The following is a 20111-nucleotide window of genomic DNA, read 5'->3' on the forward strand; positions in this document are numbered from 1 at the left end:
AGATCTACCTCACCCAAAGCATTTAGTGAGCATTTCAAAGAGTTGGACTTGGTGATCCTTCCTTATGGTTCCCTTCCAACTTGAAATATTTTGTGATTCTGTGTTCCATAGAAAAGGAACAACCTGCATAATATATGCTCTCACTCATCACAAGAATGAACATTTCCATTTCAAGCTATAAGGAAAGAGATTAAAATTACTCCCTTAATGAAGGGGATGGGGGTCAGGGATTATTTGTTCATGCATTTCTGGAAGGTACATTGAAATAGCCATTGGAATATATCACAAACACTACTCAAATACTTGCACAAAGATATTTTATTATGAATGCAATGAAGATATAGATTTTTTTTTTTCAATCTGAGGTGCTTATATAAACAGACCCATACTGGCTGAGCAACCATCAGTCTGCAGGGCATGACACTGGCTGGACACCCTTCAGCTCCAAAGCTTTGCTAAAGTTAATCTCTTGAGGTTTTGCAGTACCCTTGGTGAGCTTCAGAAATCGAATACATCCTTTAAAACGGATATTAGTCGTCAGCCCAAACTGGGTCACACCATCTGAAGGAAGGAAAAAAATTAGAAAGGAATTATGTTTGAGTTGATACTTAATTTTGTTCTTTGAGTCCTGCACGAGAACAGATGTCCCCAGCAATATATGAATGTTTTCTTTGCTGTATATATTCATTATGAAGAAAACTACAAACATTATGAGCAAATGTGATGAATGCTTATGTTAGATAACAATCCACACTTCCTTTCTTTTTCTGTCCTACTATGACAGCGGCAGAATCTGAACACAAATAGACTACCATTTTAACCCATGCATGCAGCTTGCTACTTATAAATGGTGGACAATACACATATGATGCTCTGCAGATATTCAGCTTTTTATCCACAGAACAATAGAAGGGAAAAAAGTAGGCCAAAATGGATGCAATTCTCAGTCCTAACATCACAAAGAAGCCAGTTCCTCAGGATGGATTTCAGATGTCATTTACAGACCAGTTTTGACAGTTTTCAAGTATTCTTTTTTTTCCTTGCTGACAGTAAAGCCAGGAGTTGGAGTATATTTGCTCCACCAATGAAGGAGGGGATGGAAGTGAGAGTGGTTTGACTGGGAAGCTGGAAATATTTCACTCAACTGCTTGAAATTTGTGGCACAACTTGCTTCTCAGTGTTCTTAAAAGTGAATTGCAGAAGTTACTTTATACTTGTAGAGACTGTCTGGCCACAGCATTATTCTGTTTCACAGAAATGGATGAATCCATCTGTCTCTCTATGTACTCTTTCCATGGGGAAGAGTGATACCAGCAGATGAATGCTAGCTTTTAAGGGTACCCAGGAATCTTTATTCTTGTCCACACTATGGTGGTGAAAATTTTCTCTACATAGAAAATACTCCATCAGCTAATTAATTCTAGCTGGTTGACAACTGTTTTGCTCTATTTATGCAGCTTCAAGAGGGCTGGAAATTACAAACACTTACTAATTTTACAAAATCCCATGATTGTGTGCTTCAAATTTGTGATGCGGCTAAGTATTGGGAATGTTAAAACAAATCCTGGATGAGCTAGACTAGGCAGTAAAAGAAGAGTGTTTACACATGCAGTAGGTTTATTAAATCATTTCATAGCTTGCCATGTGGCTGAACTCACGAATATCCCTTCAACATGAGGTAAGAGTAGGTTTGTTTTGTACAGATTGCAGTGTTACTGCGATTTGCGTCTCTCTTGCCATGCAGTCCAGACGAGATAGTAACTCCATCTGCAGTGTTTCTTCAGTGCTGGCTCCTATGCTAGAATCTTGTTTTGTTATGAAAAGGCTGCCACAAGACCGTTTTCCTTAAGTCCCAAAGTCATTAGTCTTTATTGATAGTTATTGTGACTAAAGTTCAACTCCCATATGTCACTGCCATGGACAATTTTTTAAATGTTCCAAAGCTTGGGAGAGAAGACTTTTTAGATGCACAGTATCACTCATAAGAATGGGTGAAAAAACAATTTCCAGAAAATAATTTAGGAATTAACTGATTCAGAGGTGTCTTGCCTTTGACCTCAGTATGCACTGGAGCAGACACATACTGCAAACATACTTCGCTTTTTTGTTTTGGCTTGCAAGCTATAGGGAATATTTATTACAAATGCAACAAAATTGGTACTTTGCAAAGATATTAACTGTATTTTCAGAAAGTAAACTGCTGTTAGAAAATTTATTGACTGTCTATGAAGAGATGAATACTAGAATTCATTATCAGCTTAGTGGAAGATGAAGCCAGCTGCAGAATGCAGCCCAGTTCTCGATACTGTTCAATTACCTCTGCATAAAACAAGTTCTCTTGAGGGCTTCCAGAATACTGATTAGGAAATGTAGATTATGTGGTTTTTTTCCTTTAAAAACCAGCAGACCACAAGCAAAGGCTCTAATTAGAAAGCGATGGTGTATTCTTACCTCTGTGTGGAAGCTGTTCTTATTCCTCAGGTTTTACAGGCTGATTTACACATGCACTGCCCTGCCCCCTCAAGGGGGGTACTTTCTTTGGTTAAGATTTGATGTTCCTTTGGTTACTGTACTTTCTTTGGTTAAGATTCTATGTTCCTCAGTTAAATTTAAATATGCCAAATGCTGTTACTATTGCAACGATGGTGTTATTACTAAACAGGAAGTTTTAAGAGAGAGGCTGTGTGTGTGTGACAGCAGAAGGCAGAAAATCTGTCTAATTCTCTGTGACAGTGCCTACATTTGAAATGGGGCAGGGATATCTGTGAGTCTCTTGTTGCAGAACTTCTTGTTCTGAAATGCAGCTGAATGCAGAAATGAACATCCACGCCAACTGATACAAACTCAGCCTGTCTTATCAATCATCTTTAGCATACTAGTCCTACTTACATTTAAGCCATTTAAGGCAGCGTTATTGGAGCCTAAGTAAAGCATAATTTGTGTCTTGCATGCTCACCAGGATAGCCTCCAACAAAGAGAGGGTCGTTTGTGTCCGCTGAGGTCGAGGCCCTGTTTGGGCTGTCGGTCTCCACCTGTCTGCCATCCACAGTCAGCTCCAAGCGGTGTTTGATCTTGTTGGCAAGAACCTTGTGCCACTGTCCATCACACAAACTGCCTGGTGCATCAGGCTCATAGACAGCAGAGAATCGGCCTGCACCATTGTCAACGTGAAACATCACCTGAAAAGCACAGCATGGACATTAGCAAGTTTTCAACACGGTTCAGTTGCTTTTGTTTGTTTGTTTTGTTTGAACTCAACATGGTTTGACTGTATGCACCAAGGACTATGTGGATTGCTGTCCCTCTGTGATCTGGGTTCTATCACTGAAATAAACACAAGTAGAAATATGGAAAATTGTTGTCTAAGTTGTTATTTTCCCTTATTTTTTTTTGTCTTAGTTTTAGGGTGCTTTACACCCCTCTAAAATATTTATAGTGCAAGAATAATGACTGGTTTTCCAGACAGTGAATCAAAAGATATCCAAGAGAAAATAGTATTAATAATGACAAAGCCTTTCCTCAAAACTTCTTTTATGGTCACTAGTTTAAGACCTAATTGCAGTTTTAGGAGACTCAAGTATTACAGAACCTTTTAAATTATCTTTTAAAAGTGTAAGATCCTCTAGATGTATGGAAAGGTCCTTCAAGAACCCTGCTATTGTTTGAGACATCTTGAGATTGGGGTAGTAACCTTGCATTTAAACTACCTGTGCTGTCTAAAGCCAGTTTATGAAGAAACAAAACTGCTTTGCTACTCACTTTTCCACCAACTAATTCAATGCCAAGCCCATCCATTTTCTGGCTGCTGACTCCTAGGAGAACACCGTTCATTCGTGTTGTACGGAATTCAAATTCCACGAGCAGATCTGTTCCCACTCTGTATGCACCAACTTAGAGAGAAAAGGGGAAGCACAATAAAATGAAGATAAGCATCTAACACTATATTATATTATATATATATTAATATTATTCCTAATAATCATCACACAAATTGTGCTGAGAGTAAAGCAAAGTAACTAACTCAGTATTGTTAACACACTCCATTTCATGTAAAACCATGTAAACAATTGTGCTTAGTGCAAGACCTTGCTAGGAAGTCACATAGTTTCTCCTTGGGCAAGATAACTAAAAATGATCAGCAAGAGTTTCAATACTAGCCTCACTTTGCCTCCAGCCAACAGGAGTTAGGTAACACTGGGAGCTTTCGAAAGCAGAATCTCCTCTTTCTCTGTTCTTTGACTATCACCAGAATTATTGTTCATATACCTGTTTTGGCAAAGCCTGTTCCGTCGAAGTACGTTCCCTTCTGTGCAGTGACAAAGCATTTCCCAACGTTGAAGCTGGAAGTTGGATTATCCAGGTCAACAGGTGATTCTGTCATTTTAAAATTCCTGATGCAGCCATCAATGCTATGGAGGACCTGCAGTCAATATTTCAAACAAAATGTAAAACTATGAGAAGCAAGCCTAAAGTACGCTATCAATGACTGCATTTTCTCTGCTTCACTCCTAGATTTATGGAGCTGAATAAAACTTGAATTTTATGTGCCTAATACTTAATATCTGATTGTAATTGGAATCTACTCTTAATCATGCTGAGGATGAATTACATTACTTTTCAGGGATGTGATCTGAGTCACATCTATTTGGCTTACTGGAGGGGATATAAAATAATACACCACATAATGAAACAGAAAATTACATCAGCAATGCAGGAATTTAATGGCCTATATTTTGCCTTTTTAATTGACTAGGTTATGGGGTTTGCAAGTAGATGAAGATAGTGGCTATAGTTCTTTGAACTGCTGGTAATTTTACTGGGTGGGTTTTCTTTTTTCCCTTCCTTTAATCACTTTACTGTTGGCCTAATGTTGCACAGTAAGACAGAGGTAATGCAGGTAACATCACGACTACAATGAACAAAGCCCCTGTGTGAAGGCTGTTGACTGCAGTGATCAGGGCCACTCAGTTGGCTGGAGAGCAGGTGGAGGCAGGGAATGTGCTCATGTCTACGGAGGCTCCTGTGCAGGGTAGCAAACTGCAGCTCCAGTTTGGCTTCTGCACTGGGCACACCGTGACCTCCAGCCAGTGGTCTGGGCACACTTAGAACGGTGGTTTGAGTACCCACGAATCTGCCTGGGGCAGGGGTTGTTCTGGGTGTGAGCAGGGCATCCCAGTGGGACCTCTGAAAGCCACTGGCATCTCCTGCAGAACTCACCCTCCCTTTTTCTCTCCAAGGTATGCAGAAGCTGCATTTTGGTTCTAAGATTTAGACAGAGACTTTGATCTTTGACTTAAAGAGTTAGGAAAATCTATCCTTGATACCAGTGAGACAGAGGAAAATCATACATCAAGTACTTGGAGGAAGAAAAAGAAGATATATTCATAAGCAGTGCAGTAGAAAGGAGTAGTAGAAAGGAGGAAAATAAACGTCAGTGAATAAAATTCAGCCTAGAAATACATACGAATACAAAAAGGACAAAGGCACACCTGCAGAGAGAAGTTTTGACTCTGCTCACTACCTCCTCTAACAACATTCTGTAATTGGAAAGAATTTCCAATAATTTATTTTCTTGTAAATCAAAGCTGTATGTACTGTGAAATTATATAGCTTATTACAGATAAATACACCTGTACAATATTTTCATGAGAACTTGAGCAATACCAGTGAACAGATTCAGTTCTGAGCTGAACAATGCTTTCTGTCAGACTTTTCATAAGTAGTCCTTTTTATAATTTCTTAGTAAGTCATCTCCAGATCAACAAATCTTGTTATCAAAAAAGAGAAATGGCAGAAAACAAAACAAACCTTCATTGCAAGAATAAATCACAGAAATGCAAGATTTGTAGATGATTTGATAACATTCTCTAACTTAACAATTTTCTCTTCCCAATGGAAAAGCAAATCTGGTTATACTTTAGCATGGGAACAGGTAATAGGACCTCTTTTGCTGAAAGCAGTGTTGAGTGCTCAAAATGTGACATCTGCTGAAGCTAAACAAATGGGTATCAGTCTTCTATACTGAAAAAGAAGCCAAACCACCTATGGTTACATAATAGATTACTAAGGCTAATATATGAAAATATATGAAAAGGCATATATGTACAGAAGAAAGCCCTGACTAAAGTAACACATCCTTTCAACTTGGTTTGCTTCAGAGCCTCTACATGAAGCTACAACACAACATTGTCTCATACATCACAGTGTATTTTACTGAGCATGACTGGAAGGCAAACATTGGTTTTTACATGACATTTGAAGTCACAGCTTCATTTAAATCCCAAAGCACATAAGATTGTCAGGACCTGACATGACTGTTATTGCCAGACTGAGCCATTTATCTGCATGTGTTCCCTCCATTACCTCTGACAAATAGCAATAGGTGAGGACCTAGTGTTGTCTTTCTCCTTAGATGAGTATTTGTAAATTGCAGATGTATTGAAAGAGAATAAATTGATTGTACTAGGAATTATATGTTCTGGGTAGTTAAGTATTGCTTTTTGTTTTCAGTGCCTCAGATTTGGCTTGGTAAATCCTAATGACTTAGATTTGCCTCAATTTGGGCTTTCTGCACAATCAATTATTTACTAAGAATCATGATCTTACAGGTCAGTTTTCTTTATGGAATATAACACTCAGATGTAGAGTGGTTACTCATCCCCTTCATTCCATATCCACGAGTTAATACATGGACTTAAGCAATCCATGTATTAACAGTATTAACAGTATATAAATACAGTCTTTTCTGTATTTATTTTGTCCACTCAAATAAGGGAACTCCTGCCTGTCCATGGACTTGTATTTTCCATTCCATAAACATCTCAGTATAATGCTATTTACTCATGCTCAGCTTCTTTGTGAGTCTATTTTGTTTCCTTACCAGATTTGTGTTTTGCCTGCTTTTTATGGACTCTGTGCATCTACCCAGGATGAGCCCAGACATAGCTCCTACTGACATTCCATTTTTTGTGTGTCTGAATTGTGCTGTGCTAGGTGCCAAATTTGTTCTTTACTATAATTAAATTCACTCAGGTTCTGGCTTCTGCTTTGAAAGAACTGTCTTCACAGAGAGCAAAAGAAAGCATGGAAGAGGTTTTTCTCCCATCCTGATACTGATTTATCTTGAGAGGTTGGAAGGGCATCACTTGGATGACTGGCATGGAGTTATGTAGATAGGTGCAGTAAATGGTCTGGGTGATGGAATACAGTGCTCCTAGGTAAATCTACAAAATTTAGGACAAAATTATATTTATTTCTCTGGGCTCTCTGTCATCTTCCATGTTATCATGGAAGCCGGGCATTTGAACCAAAACAGTAATAAATTGATATATGCACATTTAATTTGGAAACAGGAAGAAGACAACAGAATTTTCATGGCCTTCCTTCAAAACACACTCTCTCCTCTTTTAGTAATAGCAACACAAAACTGATTATTACAATACTACTGGATACTTTGTCCTGGGTAATTTTGGCTTCTGCTGCTCCTTGTAGGAGATCCTTTCACTGTTTATTAGCATTTGCTGCTAGATTAATTACAGCCAAGAGAAAGGGCAAGTGGTACTCAGGAACTCATGCTGTGCAGTGATCCAAATGGATACAAGTGTGTGGAACTTTCTGCTTTTCCAAGACAGTAAATAATTCTGCTATTTCAATGGGTTTTTTTTGCATTAACTGGATTCTGAGTCAGACCTTTCCACTAACAGAACATTGTTCACCTCCACTAATGTCCATTTTGTCCATATTCTTCAGCAGTCTGAAGGGAAAAGCAAGACAAAACAAAACTGGGAAGACATTTGCACCAATCAAAACATACTTAAGGCATGTAAGATAATTAAACAAATTTGCTTACTGGACCAATTCTCCTGGTTGTGTAGTTAATGGGCAATCCTCCCACGTACAGCATTCCTACAACATCCAGTATATCGGCCTTCTTGGGGCTCACAGTCCTGTTGGAAACTCCATCTACCATGAGGTTTCCTTCTTGCTTCATTCGACTTACTTTTATCTAGAAAGACACAAAAGTGCGATACGATTACAGATAGTTTTCTGACAATCAAGCATTTTCAGGTTGTAACTAGTCTTACAGTCCAAGATATGTAAGAATATACAAGAAAGTAGTAGGAATGATTACAGAAGTACCATGGCAGCAGCTATGGATAACACTTATGGAACAAAGCTCCTGAGCAATGTTTTGTGCCAACATCTGACTGTGTTTTATTTGCATCTGGGTCAGGAGGCATCATGATGATTATTTACTAGAATTACTGAAAAGACTTGAGATTCCTTTAAAATGCTTCATTGTTATGTTATAACAGGCACAACACAGTATTATTTTCCTGGAATCAGACTGAATTTTAAGTACAGATAAGTACTTCAGAATAAATACTGAATTTCATGTCACTGGTTGCAAATCTTTATGGCAGCACGTTTGCAGAAAATATTGAGTTTATGATTCCAGTAGCTTGGACATGCCTCAGATCACAGTTCATGCTAGAGTAAATATAATACCAACTACGTTCTGTTGGTATTGTGGTTTCTGCTCAGACAAATGGACTGCAAATTGCACAGAGGGAGTGCAGTTGCTGAAGACCTGAGGAAATTCTAGGCCACTGTCTTTCTAAAAGCTTATATTGAAACCTCCACAACTCATTATAATAATGGCTCTGCATAAAAAGGAATAAATGCAAAATGCATCATGCATGTTAGCAGATTTCTAAACAGCATAGTAGTTGGCTCACCAGAATAGCAAAGAGAGACAAACAGCATTTTTTTGGCTTTTCTTTAACATGCTGCTACTGCTCCAGTGTGGCAGCCTATCTGTCATGCAGTGGGAATGACTGAACACTGACAAGGATGGCCTGAAGGTGAGGGCCTCAACCTGGTGTTTACAGGCAACTGTAAATTTAAGATGGGTAACTACACCTTGGGCAGAGGGGACATTAGGTGAGTGAGACAGGAACTAGGGACAGACATTCTTACAGAGGACCTAAACAGATAGCAGGATAGCAACAGCAAGTGGCTTCTGTAGGACTATTGGAAATGTTTTCAACCTAAATCATTCCAAACGGAGAAAAGGTTGTCACTAAAAGGATTGTTTTAAGGAGAATCCACTGCTTTATCAGAAACAAAGACTGTGGAATTTTCCTAAAAGCGTTGCCTTCCCTCCTCCTGCTTCTCAAAATTTTTTTTGCTCTTTGGGAACTGTGGCTTTGTCTGCATTCTCCGCTACAGAAACAGGTCCTGGAAAAAGGGACTCTCTTGTCTAGTGCCAAGCTATAGGCCCAAAGAGCACAATCTTCCATTAAGAAATATATGTTCTACTTAGCTCTCTTAGAATAAAGAGAAAATGGCTAAAGAAGCAAAAGCATCTCTTTGAATGTACAGAGGGAGTAGCAGAATGGGACCTTGGTCTGCTGCCAGTGCTCCCAGACATTATATGAAAGAGATAAATGATAACTACAGCTTCATTTTTTTCCCCTGTATGAAATACCTTGATGTAGAGCAGTTGCTATCATCAAAAAGTTCATGACTAAAAATCTCATGAAAATAAAATTCCTGGAGAACAGAGTAGAAATGAGGCTATTAAAGTGTAAGAGAAAATGCAATTAGATTTTTTTCTCATTTGGAGCTAAGATGTGGATGCTGAATTTCGAAATATCTGTACAAAATTCAATGTAACTTACAGCGTATAAATTCAACCCACAGTCACATGTATACTTTGCTTCTCTGTCTTTAATGGTGCCTTCCAGCACGTCACCTAATGAATATACTATGTGTCTGTTGTCCTTTGCCCAGTAAGTAGGAAATTTCATGGTTGTGATATCATTACTTCTCTTAGCATCCAAATGCCACAGGCATTGCATATAATGTTTCCTCTCATAAAGTCCCTGCCAAATACATCCATGAATATAGTATTTATTCCCTACTGAATTAATAATCCAGGGAAGGTTTGTTACATGTTATTTCTTTTTCTTTTTCTATTTTTTTTTTTTTTTCTGTTCTCTGCACTCTGGCTTAACAATGACATTATTAATGTAGAAACAACTGGTCTTAATGATGTATTCCATCATCATGAGTTGGTACTCACATGAGCCCTATTAAGCAGGAAGGAACATTTTCTTTAGTTCCTTACTATATATGGCACATATTTTAAATATGTTCAGAAATATGCGTTTCCTGAAGGATAAATTTCTACGTACCAGTGCATCTGACACAAGTTTTGCTAGATTATTTTTTTCCCCCCAGAAAATACTACTTGTAAATTTTGGCTTGTGTGGACTACATTTTGCAAATATCTCAAGGCAAAACAAAGTTCCTTGTTACCATTACAAAGAATGAATTAGAATTAGAGACTATTATACCTGGTGCCACTGGCCATCATTTATTTTGTTGGAAATCACTGTGCTGGTGTTTCCACTCCCTAGATCATAACTGAAGTAAGGCAGACCATTCTTTATTTGAACTGTAGCGAAATCAGCGTGGTTGATGCGGGCCATATAAAACAGCAAGCCAGAATCAGCTGTTGTTCGGACTTCAAATTCAATTGTAAGCCTAGAAATCAAACAAACAGGAAACAGCAAGAAAGGAAAATATATTTGGAGTCAGGCACTAGACAAATTCATCTGCTTTACCTTTTTGTGTTTTTTCTAAAAAAGTTTTGTACAGCTAGTGGCCAATTTTACTTGTCCATTAGAATTCAAGAAAAATAATTTGGTTATATGCAAATTACATTTCACACGTATCTGATCCCTGACATGTGAGCATTCATTAGTTCCTTTGCTATGGAGATACAAAACTACAATCTTGGCATAGAATTTCAAGATGTAATTCTCAGCTGCAGCTGTAGCAGCTAGAAAATCCCAGCACTTGTAAAATTCCAGCAGCATTATCCATCATCCACACACATAATGCTTGCAAAGAGGAGAGAGCTGTAGTGACAGCTGGCAAATGTTGAGTTTCTAATGAGTTGTATTGCCTGAAGACAGGTTGCAAAACTTTTAAAGATGCAGACAGAAGAGTTTACAATGAGGATATAAAACACTTATTCTGTTCTCTCCCAAGAGAAAATGAGGCTGTGTCTGAGCAAACCTAATGACCCTTTGGACAAAATGGTAATGTTGAGAACTTCCTCTTCAGCAAAGAAGCTGCAGAGAAATTATTTATATTTTCTAATGCTAAAGTTGTACTGGCAACACATCACTAACCTTGCTGAAGCTGAGCTGCAAAGTCAGTACCTGAAAGCAGCTGATAATGTAAATGAAAAATCATTGCATGAAAATGATCAGTCCAGGATCATTCCTAGTTTTCTAAAATTAGCATATGTGGTACAACATCTTTATAGGGATAAATAAGTGTGAGGCTAATGGATTTGGAAACTATAAGCAGCAAAATGGCTTAGTACTGTGATATGGCACATTTGTTAATGACCATGTGCGTACAGAGCAAAAATAAACAACTAACAAGTTCTAGCTTCACAAATCCATTGAAAAAAGATGCATTTTTAAAAACAGTTCATGGAATTCCTTTGCATGTCTACAGCTATATGTATATAGAGTTATATTTTGGGGTAGTAATGTTATTCTTCCTGTTTACTGTGTAAGATTGATCTTAACTATTGGAGGAAAGGGGAAAGAAGTTCTGCTTATTACAAGAAATTGTCAAGTTACTGAACAGTTTTTATTTTCCTCTGAAAAAGCCATCTTTGAAGTCAGTTGCACAAATTGGTTCCATTACTCTGTTTGGTTTTTAGCAAATCAGTCTGGGATCTGTGCGTGCCCAAACCTTTACAAACAAAGAGGTAAATTGTTTTTGTGAGAGCTATTTAGGTGGGCCTAATTGCCTACATTTCATGGTTTAATGCTTTTTTAGATTTGCTTAATGAAATTAATTATTCATTAATTATTCATGGCTTGTGTCCATAGTTTTGGAAGATACCTTTGAGAGAATTAGGAGGGGCATTTTATTTTGACGCTATTCCATCAAAACTCATTGCTGAAATAAACAACATACCTGTTTTTCACTTTGGTGTCATCAAATGCAACTGCAATGTGGCTGTTCCTTGAAAGACCAAACTGCTTGCCACCTTCTAAAATGGCTGGTTCTGTGTCAGCAGCACAGGAATCCTGCAAAATATACAGCAATCATACAAACTTCATGTTTTTTATCTGTCTCAGCTGCGCATATGCTGGGAGTCTCCCAGCTGCTCAGGACTGAGAGTATTGTACCTAGTCTAGAGAGTGGCCCTGCAATTTTCCAGCAGGCTGACGTCTCATCACACCAGCTAAAGTTATAAACCAGTATGACAGGAACTTGGTGTAAAAGCAGAGCTCATTAAACTGGCTGTAAAAGCAAATAAAAGTAATATAAGAACATTGCTGCTTTCATGCTTTCACAGTGGACATTTACAAGAGTCTTAAGTGATTTCCAGGCAGTTCAGTGTACTCTAAGTTCACACAGAACTGAGTTTTACACAGTAGGATGCCCTCTTACAGAAATGAAACAAGATTTAAGTTTTAAAGGGATGCTTTGTTGTCAACTTGAAATCCAGTCACCTAAAAAATAATGAGTTAAAAGTAGTTTCAGATCTTGCAGATGTCAGTGAGTCCTTCATTTTACTTCTTTATATTGTTTTACAACTGTACTCTTTGCTTAATGTGCTGTTGTTCCCCCTCCCATCCCCCGGTGCTGTTGAAAGGCCCCCACAAACAATCAGGGAATCTGAATAACTGATGGATAGGTGTAACAGCTGTTGAAATCCCCCAGCTGTAAAATGTAGAGACATTACCCAGCTTGTAAAGAAAGAAACCCCTCCCTGTAGTTCCACTTCAATTAATCTTGAAGTGGTGTGACAATGCAAGGTAAAATATCTTCTGTCCACTATAATTTTCTTGTTTTAATTTCCCCAGGTCTTTTAAACTCTGGTCCTAAAGCTCTTGTATAGGGGTGCCTGGGGCAACATGAGACCATGGTAATTACCAGCTTCTACTCATGTCTGGCTTTTGCCTCCCACTGAGAGTATTGTGAGGAAACCACTCAAAGGATCTAACTCAACAAAATATCAGACAGTACCACTGGGAAAGAAACAAACTTTGATAGCTGCAAGCTCTGTTTTTAAGCACTGTGGCTGCTATCATTCTGGTTGGTGACAGTGTCTTATTTGAGCCCTGACTCAGCAGGGACCTGCGAAGCACAAGGTGCAGTGCCTTGCTGACAGAGTTCTTTCTCTGAAACATTTTGAAAATGTCATGAGTGACTTAAGACCTGAGATTTCAACTGCAAAGAGGAAATTTATTTCCCTCTCTCACTCAGTTTTTCAGTAATATTTTTTGCTTTCACACATCATAAAGATCTTCGTAACAGTGTAGAACACCCCTAAAATAGAGTTTTGCATAGTAAATGCTCTGGTTTGAATATGACAGAGTAGAACACCATGCATTATGACAAGAACAATTGATACACCCACATGCAATGGACGGAAAAAACAGAGAAAATTCTCCAGGACCAAGCAAGGTTATGAATGTATGATACCAGTCTTCCAGTGATCATCAAAAATAATAATAAAAAATAATATTCCCATAATGCAGCATAAAATTTTGAATTATTTTAAGCTTTTAAGGCTTATCTAGAAGTCTAACTAAATTAATGACAATACTATGCATATAATACCTTCAATTACATTTGAGCTTGATAAAATTTGAAGATAGGGAATAACAACTGGTACTGGAAAGTACCACACACCTTTTTCTGCCATGCTTTTACATTTTACATGGTAAAAGAATATACTCTGACAGTAAATTTAATCCTAGGCTGGTATGTGTTAGTAAAGGGTCTGACCCTGACACAAGCTGCTCACCAGCATCAATAAACACTGCAGTTTTTCTTCATTCCAGCAGTGTGACTGTAAGAAAGGGCAAGGATTGTGGGAGAGTGCACCAATCCTACCAATTCCAAGGTCATTGGAATCATAGCATACACCGATTATTTACTAATAACTACTTATAATAGTAAGCTTTCATTAGGCTGATGTGGAAAAGTCAGCAAAAGGAAAAAAAAAACAGTAGGGCATGTTTAAAAAAAGTCCATATTTGATTCACAAGCCTGTGTCCACTTTTATTTTACCTAAGGACAGACAGCATTACAGCTTTCACAAAACTCTGCTCTAAGCATGGGTCACCAGCCTGTATTAAAGTGTCTCAGCTTTCCTTTTTGGAGTAATGTGTCCTGGCTGCTTAATAATCTCCCATATTACATGAGAGACTGAACTCCTCAGCTGCGCTTTACTTCAGTCTTGTAAGATGTCAGGGACTTGACTGGTAGGTTAAGAAGTTTGGTGTGTATGGCAGTGAAATGAAGAACGGAAAAGGCCACTGGTGGACTGTCACACATTCTCCATATCCTCATTTGCTGTATTAGTAATTACAAAGAAAGCAATTAGTAGAAAAAGCACTGAAGCAGTCCCCACAGTTCACTGGATACTGTTAATAGCACAATGCAGAAATGCATGGATCAAAAGTGGGAGGTACCATCATGGAGTCAAAGGCAGAAGTAAGGCTGGCGCTCTTCGTTTCAGCGGCAAGCGAGCCCTGAGAAGCAGGGAATAACGTGAGGCAGAAGCACCAGCTCCCCCGTGTTGGGTAATGCCAGAACATTCTGGCATTCACAGCAAGCAGCAGCAGACTGGTGGCTGGTGTATTTCCTGACTGTCCTACTTATGGATCTTGCCTTGTATTTAGTGGAGAGTAGGTTTTTTCCTCATTTGGGATTCAGCTGCCCTCCCCTTTTACATGCAGACGGATGCACATAGATAAAAAAGTACTAGAAGTACTTAAATAGAGCATATACTTTACTTAAGCCTCCTATGTGAAAATGCCTTTTACTGCTGTATGAGCACCACCTCATATGAGTGTTACCTCATTACCAGACTGTAGTTACTTTTTTGCAACAGTCCCCTTAAAAATACTTTGAAGAACTCACTAATATGAATGTTATCCGAAAGTTTGCCTTATTTAAAATAGTTTCAAGTCTTCAGCATACTAAAACAGTTTCATTATTTCCAAGAGAGAAGTGGAGTAATGGTGTTTTATTTAGGTTTTTATTTTGAATGCCTGTTTTAAGTTATCATTGCTCTAGATATGTGATATACAAAACTCACCTAGCTGGAATGGGACTAGTTTCTGATATTAATGAGTAGATCTATTCCTCTCAATTTTGCTATTTTAAAAGTTAGTGTTTATACAATTAGGAATGTGCACCTGCTCTTTCATGCTTTTCTGTGGTTTGTTTCTTTGTTTTGTTTTTAAGGCTTGATCGAGGGGAACTGCAACTGCATTCCTTCACAACAGTGAGCATTAAAATGGATAATCCTTTTTACCTTGTTGCCTGGCTCCTTATCTTTCTATAGTAACCTTAGTGTACTGCAAATTTGCTTTGGACTCCAAGCAGAAAAGCTGCCTTGGAGCCCTGGTGCTACAACTACTCCACCTTGTGGGAACGAATCACAGCCGCTGCCCTAGAGCATGGAGAGGCCGGGTTTGTATCTGCGGGGCTCAGGGCATGCTGATGACTGAGATGGAGCTTGTCCACCTTGAAACCAAGGCTCCCACTTCCATGCACGTGATGCGGAGATCTCAGTAGTACCTGACAAGCCCTTCTAGATAAAGCTGTGCCATATCTACCTGGCCAACAAAAGTGGTCACGTATCTCAAATAGAATTTCAGTTCTTAACTTCTCGAAACCATCTTAGTATTGAACTGTAAATTCCAACATGCAAAAAAAAAAAAAAAAAGACTGGGGAATGTGCAGTCTTCTCACACCATTTTGAAACCTCACTCATACTAAACTATAGCCTGCATAAACCTAGTGGTTGCATTCAGGTCTAACAAAATACAAATAATTTTTCCCCTCAAAAACATCTTCCAGTGTATGCATTATGCATTTTACTATTCAGATGTATAAACATTTTTTGTGAACAGTAAAATGTTGCATTAACTTATAAAACTACTCCACGTGTGAGACAAGGAGTTTCTTCCTTAAATTTTGTTGTATAAGACTGCTTGCCACTATCTAGCTGTTCATTTCTAGTAACAGTTGAGCTCAATTTAGCAGTGACTGGGGTTTCATTTTGTAATTCCCCAGACTAAAGTTATAAAGTAGCAGTGGAGGAATTGCTATATCAAATAGGCCTCCTGGTTTATCTTTTTCTTCATCCTGTCACTGACATGACTGTTATCATGTGCATCAGAGAACAGTACAAGAAATATCGTAATTAAATGGATTTCCCATGGGAAAATTTCCTTTCCAACCCAAAGCAAATATTGCTTGGCTTACATCCTGAAGTGTAAGGGTTTACGGTTAAGCATGCAAGCCAAAGATATTCTAAAGTTATATCATTCTTTAAATTACTGATGTGATAATCCAAGCAAATTATATCAGCCAGTTTTCCATTATCCACAGGTTCTACTGACCTGCAACAAGGTGTTCTATTTACAGTATCATGCTGAATTGTTACTATTTTTGCGGCAAAATGCTTCACTATTCTTGATTTCAATTTTGCCTGGAAAAAAAAACTTTTCAAACTCTACCTGACTGAAGTGATTTATACTTACAAGTGCTGCCAATAGAGATGGTGTTGGAGGAGGAGAAGCAGGAGGGATTCTTGGCCTTTCTTTCTCCCCATTAGTGTCTGGTTCAGGTTGGACCAGAACTGTTGCACGGGTTGGTTTATCTTCATCCTCAGGTGGCCTAACTTCTGGTTCTAGTGTGGGACATCGGCCAATATCTGCATTTTCAAAGGACACGGGCTGAGCAAAGTCCATGGGGCTGAGAACACACGAAAAGAGTGATGTCTGTTATTAGTTTTTCTGCCTTTTTACCACCATTAATTGAGAACAACTATATGCTGCAGTGTAATTTCACAGGACACAAAAGCCAGGACTGATCCCACCCTATACAGATAGGTACAGGTACAGAAGCAAGACAATTAAAGTAGAGGTGACAATGACATTGGTTTTTCTTCCTACAGGTCAGTGCAGAGACGGGTATCTGCTTTGGCAAACTTTACAGGCCTACGTAGTTTCAATACTATTGCAGAGAAGTCATTTACTCTGATGTAGAGTGATAAAATCCTAATTTAGGTACTTCAGATATGTGAAAGAAAGATTTAGATGGAAACTTTCTATAGAGGTTTTATTTTATCCACCATTGTCTTTCCTTTTTCTCAAATGTTCCTTCCAGATTACTGCACTTTCCACATAGTAAATTGATTCCCATGATGGTTCTCAGAATTTTGACTTCTCTTGGAAGTCACCCTTACCTAAAATAAAGTGTTATAGTACACCATAAATACCTATCGCTGACACTCATCTTACTGCTGAATTTCTCTGATTTCATGGATAAACAGACAGTGTTGGCTTGTCTGTTATATAGCTCATTAACTGCGTAGCCTGTGGAGCATATACTGTAGACAAAAAAAGGAATGGCATATAAAGAAAACAGATCATATTCTAGGATTTGCTGCTAGCATGATTTATCGCAACAATGAACTTTCTCCTGGCAACCGAGGCAGTTTAACCAGAGTTCATTAACTGGACGTTTGTTGGCATCATTGAGACTTACGTGGCATTAATGACAAGATTCCATATACAGCCCTCAAATGGTGGTATGTTTCTGAGAGGTGCAATCTGAAACTGAGAAGAAGTACCCCCAACAAAGAGTTTCTTAACAGAGATGGGCTGGTCTGATGGCAACCTCTGAGTCTGGACTTTGTCTTCATCAACTTGAACACTGAACATCCTGTGGAAAAGATTTGAAAGCAAAAAAATATGTATTTTACACTGGCTGTTGCTTGTATTGAAATCACCCCTCTGCAAGCCCCGCTTACTCCTACACCAGCTGAAACAATGAGCAACTCAAATTACGGCAGCTCACATTAAATGCATATTAACCACTAGAGGGGTTTCAGCTGCTGCTGTGCTTCCTTGGTAGTTGTTTGACAAAGCCAGGCAGACCTGTGCTGTGGAGGGGTGATAATGTCAGACTGTGGCTGCACAGGAAGAAGTGGTTTGTGGTGTGGCAATACTGACACAGTAAGGGCTGAGCTGGCTGTACTGTGATGGTAGATATAATCATCTAGAGCTCAGCAGGATGGGAACAGCAAGGGGTCGCATTTTGTTTGGACTCCCTATTTCCTTATTATCTTCTTGCTGGGGCACAACCAGACTGCTCTGACTGCAGGATCAATGGTAGACATATGGTACTCTTTTTAAAGATCTCATAGCTTTTTCTGGGGGAGGTGGCAGAGCAGGAAAATTGCTGATTGCTCACCATGTACTGATACAGGTGCTATTATTCATTCCAATGGGTATTTCACACGGCGCAAGCAAAACACAAAGCAGTCCCATGGCTACTGTTAAGGCTGAAGAGAGGAAGGTAGGAGTCTCTGCAGCACCAATGGCTGACTAATTAGTTTCTGGCAAATAAATTCCCTTTTGTCAACCACAAAATTATATTAAACTCTGATATTCTTTCTTAACTATAATTACAATGCAAGCAAATGAATATTGAAAATGCTTATCGAAAATTTTCAAATACAGAATGCTTGGCTTTGTTATTTACGCACATTCTAGACAGAACTGGACAGTGACTCAAGCACCTGAATTATATAAGTGCTGTACTATGTGTAAATTGTCCAGTTTCCTCATAGTTTTGGATGAATTAATTTGGTTTTGAAAGCTGCAGAGTAAGAAATGTGACTAATTTTTCAAAGGGTTAGAGAAGGCAGTTATTAAAAGACTTATCTTTCAGGACAATCCCTATGATATCTCCCAGTCCCTTCAGCAGTGGAAACAGAAGGAGAGAGATTTCTCTGGAGGCAGTTCAGAGAAAAAGACTAATTTAGGTTCCATGAATTGTCCCAGAGAGGACATTTCCCTTCTCTGCCTTCAGAGAAAGCATAGGGATGTCAGATTGTCAATACTCAAGTTATCCTTTGTGCTGCTGCATCTTAGCCATGGCTAATCATGCAAACATTTTGGGTCTAAGCAGAAGCATGCAATGATATACATTAGTCTTCAACAATATAATTTTCATAATTATATTATAATCATAATCTACCATATTATTAATATATCATAAATTATAATTATGGACAATTAACTCTCTGCAGAGTTCTCACAGGGTGTTGCTCACATTAAAAAAAATAAAGCTTGAGTTCATGATGAGCATAGGAAGGGTTAATCTTAATTTATGTCTTTTCACATCCATTTCAGGTTACAGAAACTTCAGAGTTCAGGCAGTTTGTTTTGTAACAAAGCTGTTTTGAAAACACAGAGGTTTCATCTGAACAAGCACCATCACTGGATGACATTGTACAGCAATTTTGCCTTGATGTACTCTCACATGTACCCTTATGAGGTCAAGCTACTGTAGTCCTTATAGCACTGCATGAAAGAATTTACTTTGTTGTTTAGAGTTTTTTATTATCATCTGCATATTTGTGTTCTGTCACAGGGGCATAAAATGTATCACAAAATTCAGTCATCCGTTTCCAAAATAACTTTTCCTTCCAAAGCATTTACGGTTTGACTTTGACCTAGTCATCAAAGTAGAGGAGACTTATTGACTGGCAGCATTATTTATGAGAGATTTTTTAACAATACAATAGAAATTCAGTCAGAAAATTATACAGAAAGGAAAGCAAATTACAGAGGGAACAGAAGGGCACCTGGGGACTAGACAGGAATGGCTGGTCAAGAAGGCTGCAGTGTTGTTGGGGTAAGAGGGTGAGGTGGATAAGTGCCTTTTGTAACATGCTGGATGTCAGATCTTCTTTCTGATTTCTTTTAACAACACAGAACATTGTGCATAGTGCCCTAATCCAACAAATGTCAGTACAGATGTACACATTTGTATGTTCAAATGTCCATAATAAACCCTGTTTGGAACAAGGGCTATTCCAGGCTGCAAATATTATTGGCTGCCTTAGTCCTACACACCACAGTAGTGCTGTTTCTAATCCCTTTCTGAATAGTGAAGTGTAATAAGAAAGTTTTAAAATGTCTGGGAAAGGGCAAAGGAATTCAAGTGAAATTCAGTGTAAAAAAACATGGTCTGAG

The 20111-nt window shown here is 38.5% G+C and overlaps 1 protein-coding gene across 5 annotated transcripts in view; it reads right to left on the minus strand.

Moving 5' to 3' along the window:
* Positions 1 to 300: 300 nt before the first annotated feature.
* Positions 301 to 20111, minus strand: part of LAMA2 (laminin subunit alpha 2) — a 336136-nt gene continuing 316325 nt past the window's right edge. For all 5 annotated transcript variants that reach the window (XM_088053203.1, XM_014263438.2, XM_088053202.1 and 2 more), the window contains 9 exons: positions 17614 to 17790; positions 16605 to 16818; positions 12010 to 12122; positions 10362 to 10551; positions 7850 to 8005; positions 4267 to 4420; positions 3760 to 3890; positions 2957 to 3179; positions 301 to 561 (listed from right to left, as the gene is read on the minus strand). In XM_088053203.1, the coding sequence (XP_087909329.1) occupies positions 404 to 561; positions 2957 to 3179; positions 3760 to 3890; positions 4267 to 4420; positions 7850 to 8005; positions 10362 to 10551; positions 12010 to 12122; positions 16605 to 16818; positions 17614 to 17790 (1516 nt within the window). In that variant the 3' untranslated portion in view covers positions 301 to 403. The remainder of the gene's footprint in view (positions 562 to 2956; positions 3180 to 3759; positions 3891 to 4266; positions 4421 to 7849; positions 8006 to 10361; positions 10552 to 12009; positions 12123 to 16604; positions 16819 to 17613; positions 17791 to 20111) is intronic.

This window comes from Pseudopodoces humilis, chromosome 3, assembly GCF_049639895.1.
Source record: "Pseudopodoces humilis isolate 2021_Gansu_Grassland_sample_001 chromosome 3, ASM4963989v1, whole genome shotgun sequence".
Classification (NCBI taxonomy): Eukaryota; Metazoa; Chordata; class Aves; order Passeriformes; family Paridae; genus Pseudopodoces; species Pseudopodoces humilis.